General features: G+C 36.9%; 1 protein-coding gene across 2 annotated transcripts in view; it reads right to left on the bottom strand.

Annotated features, from left to right (window-relative positions):
• Positions 1 to 10,421, bottom strand: part of PSEN1 (presenilin 1) — a 59,526-nt gene that overhangs the window by 32,378 nt on the left and 16,727 nt on the right. For both annotated transcript variants that reach the window (XM_006925423.3, XM_025042040.1), the window contains 2 exons: positions 4,752 to 5,005; positions 2,572 to 2,713 (listed from right to left, as the gene is read on the bottom strand). In XM_006925423.3, the coding sequence (XP_006925485.1) occupies positions 2,572 to 2,713; positions 4,752 to 5,005 (396 nt within the window). The remainder of the gene's footprint in view (positions 1 to 2,571; positions 2,714 to 4,751; positions 5,006 to 10,421) is intronic.

Below are 10,421 nucleotides of genomic sequence, written 5' to 3'. Positions count from 1 at the left end.
GTAAGGTCAGAGGAGGGAGGGAGCAATTGGGGGAATCATTTTATGAACTATATAGATGTCTAACCAATGTACAGTATACTTGAAACTAATTAAAATTTAAAAAAATAAAAAATAAATAAAAGAGAGTTTCTAGATAACAAGGAGTAAAAAGCATATTCCACCCTGTTTCTCTCACTGAATGCAACTGAAAACCTGAATACAATGCATGCAGCTGATAGTGAAGGACTTTGAAAAGTAAAGGGAGGCAGGTGGGCTGGGGAATTAAAAATACTAGGGAACCGACAGTGAGTTTACCACTTTTTTCTCTCTGGTACTACCCTTTTCCACCTGAACTCCACCTGGGTGGGCATTAGCAAGATAGTATACCTGAAACTAAGACAATCAGAGCAGCTGGAGATACCCTCTAGTTCTGGCTAAAAGACCAGGACCAAGGTCTCCTAATACTAAAAAGGAATACAAAATCCAAGTTTCTGTTTTTTTCATTTTCTCCATTCTTTCACATCCAGCCCTCAAACAATCCTGTGGTGGTGGCAATGGCGGTGACAGGAGCCTAACATTTAGGAGAAGAGGCTTCTCAGCCGTTTGTAGAAGTTGTAGTTCCCAGAGAGTGAAGCAAATGGCCCTTGCTGTATTTCTCTCTGTCCTCCCACCTTGGCCCTGATGCTGGGAAAATAAAGTCCAGCTTTCTGGCTGGAGGAATGGAACAGAGAAGTCCATAAGAACTAGAAAGTATGAGGGAAATTACAGAAAAGAAGAAACTCAGGAAAGTAACTTCTTAAAGTTATTATGAACTTGTGGGCCCATCCTCAAGATGTGTAAATGTGGATAATATGACTCTAAATACTCCCTATAAAATATGAAGAAACAACGGTAGCATATAATCCGGATGAAAGTCAGAGGCCAATAAAAGAGAGAAATGGAACTAGCAGGTAAACACTTGTGTACAGATAATACATATATGGTGGAAAAAAGGACCAAGAAAAGTATTTAACACTTGATCACATTTAAATAGTGGGAAGAGAATGCTTCTCAGCATGGGTTTAGATCATTTGCTCTTTGGCCTTCTGAGTGCTGATGATTAGCTGTCATCATTATACACACACATTTCCCCTTCAATCTTCTCTGTATGCTAATGTCAGACTGAAGATGGTCATCACTTAGATTATCACTTCCACCCACTCAAACAAGCAAGGACAAACTGTGTAATTTCAGAGTTTGTGAACATTGAAAAGGTATTCAATCTTACTAGTAATCAACTAAATGCAAATTAAGACATTTTATTTTGCCTGTAAAAATTAACAGATTTTAAAAAGAATTCAGTGCTGGTGAAGATGGGTAAGACAGACAGTCTCATTCACAACTAGTGTTAAGTACAAATTGATAGTATCATTTTGAAAAGGGAATTTTGCATACCAAGACAGTTAAAAATATGTATATACTTTACCCCAGAAATTCTGTCTAGGATTTTACCCTAAAAAAATAATGTGAGGAATTGAAAAAGCTCTATGCATAATGACATTCATTGTTTTTCAGAATCATGAAAAACTGAAAACAAATGTCCAACATAAGAGAAATTAGGAGAAGTAAATTATAAGACACCCATTGAGTCAAATAGTATGTAACTGTTAGACATATTTTCTAAGGCTTTATGATATGGAAAAATGCTTACATCAAAGAAAAAACATATATTGATGATTATACATTTTATTTTAACCATGTTAAAAAGAAATACTAGAAAGAAATGCTAGAAGGAAAATTTATAGAAATAAATACTAGAAGGAAACAGATTTCAATATTCGCAACGTTAATATTTATTTATTTGAGAATGACTCTGAAGGTCCATGACTTGTAATAATTTGTCATTTTTTGGAGGCATGAATCTGAAACATGTGCCGGGTAGCTGAAATTCAAAAGTGAGTCACTTAACTAGTGAGCTAGGGCAGCAGAGGCTGGGAAAGTTGGGCCTGCATCTTTCCTGCACAACCTCCCCTCCGCTTATTTCCCAAGGAGAGAATCAGCGCTACTGGAGAGGTGGTAAAGGAATGGATGGTTACCGATTTAGAAGTAGGAACAGAGCCAGTCACCAATAAGTTTAAACCAGCATCTGAAGGTGGCTTGACTGTTCTGTACTCAAGGATGAAAATATGCATTTTTAAGTTACATATTATTTTATGGGGACAAATATATTCTATAATGCTGTTTGTGAATGAGGGAATCCCAAAGGTCTTAGGATATATCCCTTTGGAATGTCATATATGCACCGCAAATCAAAATGTTAAACTGTGATTGTATAACTGAAACTAAGACAATATTGTATGTTAGCTATATCGTAATAAAAATATTTTTAAAAAACCATTTAGATTGTGATATAATATGAAAACATTTGTTTTCCATTTATACCTTTTTGTATTTTTCAAATGTTCCACAATGAGGTGGAAAAAAACTAAAAAGTAATTTAGTTCTAGAATATAAGAACTTTTTCTTTACTAGGCCAAATAAGATATCCGACAGAAAAAAACCCAATCATAAAAAGAACGTGGTGGAAAGCAAAGCTCTGTCTCTCATGCTCACCTTATAGCACCTGTATTTATATAGAGCGACCAGGAGAATAGTCATAACAACAATGACGCTGATCATGATAGCAGCATTCAGAATGGAGTGCAGGGCTCTCTGGCCCACAGTCTCGGTGTCTTCTGTGAATGGGGTATAGATTCTACAATAAAACAGAACACAAAAGCCCCAGTAAGTGCTGATGGATAGATATCCCAAACCACATACCCTATCTAACCACACAGTTTAGTTTCCTGATTTAACTGATACCTTATGTCACTTTTCTCCATCTCGTCAATCTAGCCAAGAAATTTTGCCCTAAGAAAAATAGCTATCCTCTAAAATAAGTGCTTCAAAATAAAAGGAGATATCTAAAATATGGAGAGGTGGACTTGTGAGCTATTAATGCTGCAATAATTACCTCATCAAATGTTCTTTCTCCACAGCTTGTGATTTGCTAAAGAACCGGATTCTGCCATGTAAACTACCCAGGCTACAAGTGGTTGTCAGAGCAAGGTAATATGGCTTATAATTATTATTTTTCATCTTTAGGGTGATTGCAACTGGAATTGCTTGAGATAAAGTCACATGCCCATTTTCTCCTTGTTTCTCATTCACATAAAAACACTTTTACTCTAGGTGCCAATGTTTCCAGCTAAAAGACTTTACTTCTGATTCCGTTATAGTCAGGTGTGGCTGTGAGACTAAGTAATTGCCAATGAGTTATAAGTAAATAACTTGTGTAGAACTTCTAAGAAAGAAGTTAATTCTGCTAAGAGATGTCTTATGTCCTTTCCTCCCAGACTCTTTCCTGCTTCCTGCTGTCTAAATGAAGGCTGGAGCTCTAGTACCCATAATAACCTGGAATATAGACTCTGAAATAACCTAGAGTACAGAAGTTAAAAATAAAAGGAGTCTGAGTCCTTGATGAATGTGAAGCCACTATACCAATCTGGACTATCTCTGCACTATTCTGTGGGAAAGAGATAAAAAACATATCATTTAAACCAGTAATGTTTTGACTTTTTAGTAATAGAGTCAGCAAACTTTCTGTAACGAACTAGAGAGTAAATATTTTAAGCTTTGTGGGTCATATGGTCTTTGTTGCAATCATGCAACTCTGCCATTATAGCATGAAAGCAGACATAGACAATAGGTAAATGAATGGACGTGGTTGTGTTCCAATAAAACCTCATTTACAAAAATATGTGACAGGCAGATCTGACCTACGAGCTATAGCTTGCTAACTCTGTTCTATAACACATAACCAAACCTAACTCTAACTCCTACAGAGAATATTCCTCAATCTCTTGGCTATTGTCTGTAACCCCTGCTCTTCAATCATTGTCTTAGCCTTTCTCCTAAAGGTTAAAAGCTTGGTTTTCAGAACTCTACACAGTTTTTCAGACACTTGCCAATTCCAAATTCTAAAATTCACTTAGAGCTTGTTTGAACCCAAGAGTCCTAGAGACAGAACTAGGTGACATATGAATCAAAGCATTTTTCTTGGAGGCAAAGGGCTGACACCAGCACATCAGAGAATCTACATGACAGTTCCCCCAAGAATCTAGAGAGTACCAACTTGTATTAATTCTTCATCCTTTCAATTAACGACTTTTTTTGGCTGAGCATTTATTACATACCTCGCCCTGGAAACAAAGTATGCTGATAGGACTTATAGTATATAAGGAAACCAAGTATTAAATAAATAATGTAAATAAATATATGTATTTCCTTATTGTTACAAGTGAAAAAGAACAGGTTGCTATGAGAAAGAATACCAGAAAGTACCTAATTCTGCTGGGAGAATCATGGAAGTTATCTGTAGACTTAACATTTAAGCCAAAGTGAGAAGAATGATAGGAATTAATCTACCTAAGTTAGCAAAGGAAAGAACATTCCAGGCAAAGAACAATGGTACCACTGGCCCTGCCAGTGGGAAAGATTACTATTCAAGCCTTTACCTGCTCAATTCCAAATAAATTCAGCCCTTGGTGACACCATACAGGAAATATAATTTTGTAGCTTTAATTTTCTCTACTTAAAGTAGTAAGTAATAAATAACCCCTCACTCTCTCAGCTTCTGACTGGAAGAATTCTCTTGCCTTCATGCCCCTTGAGGTGATGCATCTGAAGTGGTGATAACATGCTATGAAGAAAAGCTACAGTGGCCTTGAGAATAAAGCAACACTCATACATACAGCTGCCCATCCTTTCGGGTATAAAAGCTGACTGATTTGATTGTAGCCACCACTACCACCATACAGAGAGTCACGGGGACAAAGAGCATGATAACATGTTTGGCGCCATATTTCAGTGTCAGCTCCTCATCCTCTTCATCATCCTGCTCCACCACCTGCAGTGCGTTACCCTGGGGTCCGCCATTAGATAATGGCTCAGGGTTGCCACGCCTCCGCCTTTCGCTGCTGTGCTCACGCCGCTCTCTACTGTCATTCTGAAAGCATAAGAAAAACTTTTTCAACAAGTCAGACTCTCAAGAGAATCAAGGTATTTTGTATCAAAAACAGAAAATGTAACAGTTGGACCTGAGATTATCGATAGGCTCATCACTACTTAAGTTCTAAAAATCTAAGGCAAGAAAGAACCAATTTACTAGAAGTGTACAGCTAAGAAGTCTAGATTATTTACCACTGTTCACTGAAGGACCCCAGGTCCTCCCTCTCACCTAGGTCTTGGCTTTCCTCATTCTCCACTTCCATTCCCAGCCTAATGCAGGGTACACTCATCCTTCGAGGTTTGACTTAACGCTGACACCTGCACGAGTAATTACACCTATTCCAAATTAATGTTTTCTATCTGTGGTTTTATACCAGTGATACAAGAAACTATCTCACTTTCATTATTAAAGACTTAAAATCTTACTGATGTAGAAGGGATATCTCTGTATTATTTTGCACAATTGCATATAAATCTACAATTATCTCAAAAAAGTATTCAATTAAAAAAAAAAACCTTTATGGAGAGAAACTAGGCCTTGAATGATTCTTACATCCCTGCCCCATTCCCACTGTACTCTGTACAGAGTTAGGGGACAATAATACTTGATGGATGATGGAATGAAATGAGAACCTTTCTTAGATTCTACTTTCCTCAGACTCTTAATCCGAACACCACATTATTACCTGTATCCTTATCCTGGGTTTCACCTTTCCTATTCTTCAAGCTTAATATCTTTTTGGGTATCCCTGTTCATATCTAAAATTCAGTTTTTGCAAAGGATAGAATGAATCCCAGGAGCACTAACAACAATAAAAATAATAGTTAACAGGAAAAATAACAGGTACTCCTCCTCACAGATAATAGAACACAGGAGATAAAAGTCGACTGACAGTCACTGTCGCTGGTAAGATGTAATCGGCTTGGTTAAGAAAGGGTTCTCTTGGGAAGATAATGTGAGAATATGCCACTCTTGTACCTCAGTTTTGACTACAGAATATAACTAAGTATTACTATAGAGTATTACTGCTGAAGTTCATTAAAAACATATTACGTACTTAATAGCTTATAAATGATTACAATATACAAGGGATTAATACGTACTTTACATTTAATTCTCACAGCCACCCCATCATCCCCACTATAAGGTTAAGTAAACAGCCACAGCCAGCAAGTGTTATAGAGTGGGTTTGAACCCGGGTGTGCCTGATTGCAGAAATCAAGTTCTTAAACATCTTAATTTGCTGTTCACAAGACAACATGGGAGCTCTGCGGACTCAGTGTGGGCTGAGTTCTCTTTCACTTCCCTTTCAATATAATCATCCCACAGGAAGCTGTCAAAATTCTATATCCCAAGTACTCTTCTGTGGTAATACCAAGGTTAATAAGATCTAGATGCTGTCCTTAAGGAGTTCAAAAATTAGTTTTAATACAGAATGAATATATTAGAGATATGAATAAAGTGCTACGGGACTATAATTCTGTGTGGTCAAGAAATGTAACACAAAAGGTACAATTCTTGAGCAGAACCTTTAAGAGTGAGTGGAAGGTGAATGGGCTCCAAGCAGAGATGCCATGAACAGTGACACAGGTGTAAACGTGAAGCATAAGGCATATGCAGAAAACCAGAAAGTACACTTGAGGGGGCTGGAGAATATGGTTAGTCAGGGCTGGTGGTAGAAAAGGTGATTAGGAGCAGGTTCTAAAGAAACTTGTTTGTCAAGCCAAGGACTTTAGACTTTGTCCTGTAGGCAACAGAATGTCATAAAAATTGTCAAGGTTGATGAAGTGACACATTAGGTTATGTTTCATTTTTAAGAAACTTGACTGAGTGGCGATGAAAATAGATGTATGAGATATTTCAGAAGCAGAATTGACAGGACTTTGTGGCAAATTACATGTAATGGTCAGGAAGAAGTCAAGGACGACTCCAGGTTTCCAGAATAAGAGACTAGGAAGGATGATGGCATTGATAGAGATAGGGAACACAAGAAGAAGAGCAGGCTGGAGGAGAGGAGAGATATTTTCATTAGGGAGATAAATAGGTGAATTTCAAGTACCTGCAACCAGGCAGGAAATTCCAAAGGCAGTTGATAAGAATTTCAAGTTCAGAAGAGAGCTGGGGGAAATTATTAGTTGCTACTGCTATGGAAATGGATGAAATCTTAGGGAGAGAGTAGAGAAGGGAAGTAGGAATAGTATGAACTTGTTGGTCATTAATATACTACAACAGCTGTGAAAGGAAAAATACAGAGTGAGATGATGAAGTGTGACTAACCCTCTAAGCTTAAGCAGCAGGTGACAGAAGAAAACCCAGCAAACGGGATTAAGAATAGGGGAGAGGGAAGAAAACCCAGGAATCAGTGTATCACAGAAGCCAAAGGAGAAGCACATTTCAAAAAGGTATCATCACAGTCAAGCAGAATGAGAGCCGAAAAGTCAGTGAATCTGACAGTGGGACGTTCACCAAACTCTTTAGACAAGTAAAACAGGAGGGAAGTTAGATCATAAAGCGTAATGAACTGAGAAATGAATGGAAATTGAGAAATTAAAGGCAATCGCTGTTTGAAGAAAAAAATCATATGACAGTAGAAGGGATTCAAATTGGAAAAAGTTATTTTAGGGATGTTAGAGTCTTGAGCATACTTTTCAGGTCGAAGTACAGAGTTAGGATTAGAGGAAGAGACTGACATACAAGACAGTGAGATAACTAATGGAACAGGGGAGGGGATAAATGGAGGAGAACAAAAGAAGAGAGAAGAGTTGGCCTTACAAAGGCACTGCTGCTCTCTACCTCAGACTGGAGGTCAGGAAGTGCCTCTTTGACCTCACAGAGAAAATATTTATGAAGACTCACACTCTTTGAGGAATGGAAAGGAAACTAACTACTCCAAATCACAAAAGGTAGAAATATGTACACCAGTCACCAAGAAAAATAATTTTTGCTGAACACAAGTCACTAGAGTGGCCAAAGTCCAGCAGGAAGGAAATGGTTATGAGGAAGGTGGGATCTGGAGAGCAGAGGCATAGTGTCACAGATAGCTGAGGGGCAGGAGAGTTGAGGACATTCATCCTTCTATTTTCTTGGGAGGAGGTGACTAAGCCATATGCTAAGAGTGTTATGTTTGCAGCTAATGCTCAGTCAGCAATACAATTATGACCGACTTAATGGGTTGATTTTCAAAATAAACTAAAAGTAATAGCTCTCTTTATATAATACTTGATAGTTTACAAAGCATTCTTACATTATCTCATTTATTCTTTTCACATGTTGAAAGGTTCTGGTAGATGAACATGAAAGCAACTTGTCCAAAATCTCACAGCCAGAAAACAGCAGAGAGGCAGGAAATGAATTCAAGTCTCTTGCTTCAAAACCTGTGTTCTTTCTATGACACCACAGCTGTCCTATTAAGCTACAAGAACAGTTTAATTGGGTATATCTAGCATGAAAGAGGCAATCATAATACGCACATCCACATTACTCAGCTGGATGTTCTGGTTTATAATGAACATTAGCCAACTCCACCCTGAATTCCCCACAAAGCTGATATGGGATACTAGAGCACTGTTTCTCTCTCTCTCTCTCTCTCTCATACATGCACGCACACACCCTTCTTTTTTTTTATAGTACTTTGAATACTATTTTTAAAACTATGTTTCCTTTTTTTAACTGTAATTTATTAAACAGGTAAAACATTCATATGGTTCTAAAGTGAGAGTATAAAACAGTGTACAGTAAAGTCTCTCACTGAACTATCTATCTACTTAGTTTCCTTATCTCCCAGATTACCTCATTGTTCTCTGCAAATCCTACCAAATTTCATAATGTACATACAAGCAAATACAAATACATATTCTCATTCTCCCTTTTCACACAAATGTCCTGCACTTTGCTTTCTTTGCTCAACTGTATCTTAGAGATTTTTTATACATCACTACACAAAGAACATTCATATTCTTAAAAAAAAAAATTAACCAACTACATAGTCAGTGTATACCCTAATTCATTAGGCCAATCCCCTAACGATGGACATTTAACTTGCTTCCAACTTTTTGTCATTACAAACACAGCTGCAATGAATGCCCCTATTAAGTTTTTTCACATCCATGGTGGCATATTTGTAGGACAAAGTGTCTGAAGTAATTGCTGGGTCAAAGTATTGATGCATTTGAGATTCTGATATATATTGCCAAACTCTCCCTATGGGTTATACCAATTTAAAGACTCAGGGACTCAGTAACATAGCAGAGTGCCTATTTCAACAAGCCCTTGTCAACACAGTAAGCTATGAAATGCTACTGAAATGTACATAGTTAAAAAAGATTTTATTAAGACCTAAATAAATGTAGAGATATACTGTTCATAGACTGAAAGACTCAGTATTACGAAGGTGCCAATTCTATCAAACCCATCGCACCCTGAACTGATCCATAGATTGAATGTAATCTCAATCAAAATTCTAGCAGGCTTTTTTTTTTTGTAGAAATAATTGTAAAATTCATATGGAAAAACAAAAGACTTAAGATATCCAAAAACAACTTCAAAAATTGAAGAACTAATGCTACTTGATTTTAAGACTTCTTATAGAGTTGGAGTAACCAAGAAAATGTAGTATAGGCACAAAGATGGACAAAAAAGGTGCAAAGGCAGTTCAATGGAGAAAGGACAATCTCTGTCAACAAATGCTGCTGAAACAACTGGATATCTAAATGGAGAAAAATATACTTTGATCCATACTTCATACCACATGCCAAAACTTACACTCACTACACAGACCTAAATGTAAAACTTAAAACTATAGTTTCCAGAAAATGTAAGAAAAAACTTTTGAGAACTTAAGTTTAGGCAATGACTTCTTAGATATCAAAAACAAACAAACAAACAAACAAACAAAACTCCACAAGAGAAAAAATTGATAAAAGGGACTTCAATATCTAAAATGATCTATTTCTGCTCTTCCAAAATCACTGTTAACAAAAAGACAAGCCACAGAGTGGGAGAAAATGTCTGAAAACCTATGTATCATAGGGGACTTGTATACAGAATATATAAAGAACTTTCAAAACTCAGTAAGAAAACAACAACCCAATGAAAAAACTGGGCAAGAGATCTGAACAGACAGTTCACCAAAGATATCAGGATGATAAATAAGCACATGAAAAGCACATTTAAACATCATTATTCAGATAAATGCAAATTAAAACCACAATCAGATACTACTACACACCCTAGAGAATGATTAAAAAATTAAAAGGACTGACCTTACCAAGTGCTGACAATGTGGAAGAACCAGAACTCTTATACACTGCCGGTGCAAAATTACACAACCAATTTGGAAAACTGACAGCATCTTAAAAAGTTAAATATAGAACTACCACATTGCATCATATTCTACTCTTATGCCTTTACTCAA

The sequence above is a fragment of the Pteropus alecto genome, unplaced genomic scaffold, assembly GCF_000325575.1.
Source record: "Pteropus alecto unplaced genomic scaffold, ASM32557v1 scaffold8, whole genome shotgun sequence".
Classification (NCBI taxonomy): domain Eukaryota; kingdom Metazoa; phylum Chordata; class Mammalia; order Chiroptera; family Pteropodidae; genus Pteropus; species Pteropus alecto.
This window is presented reverse-complemented; position numbering and strand designations above follow the sequence as displayed.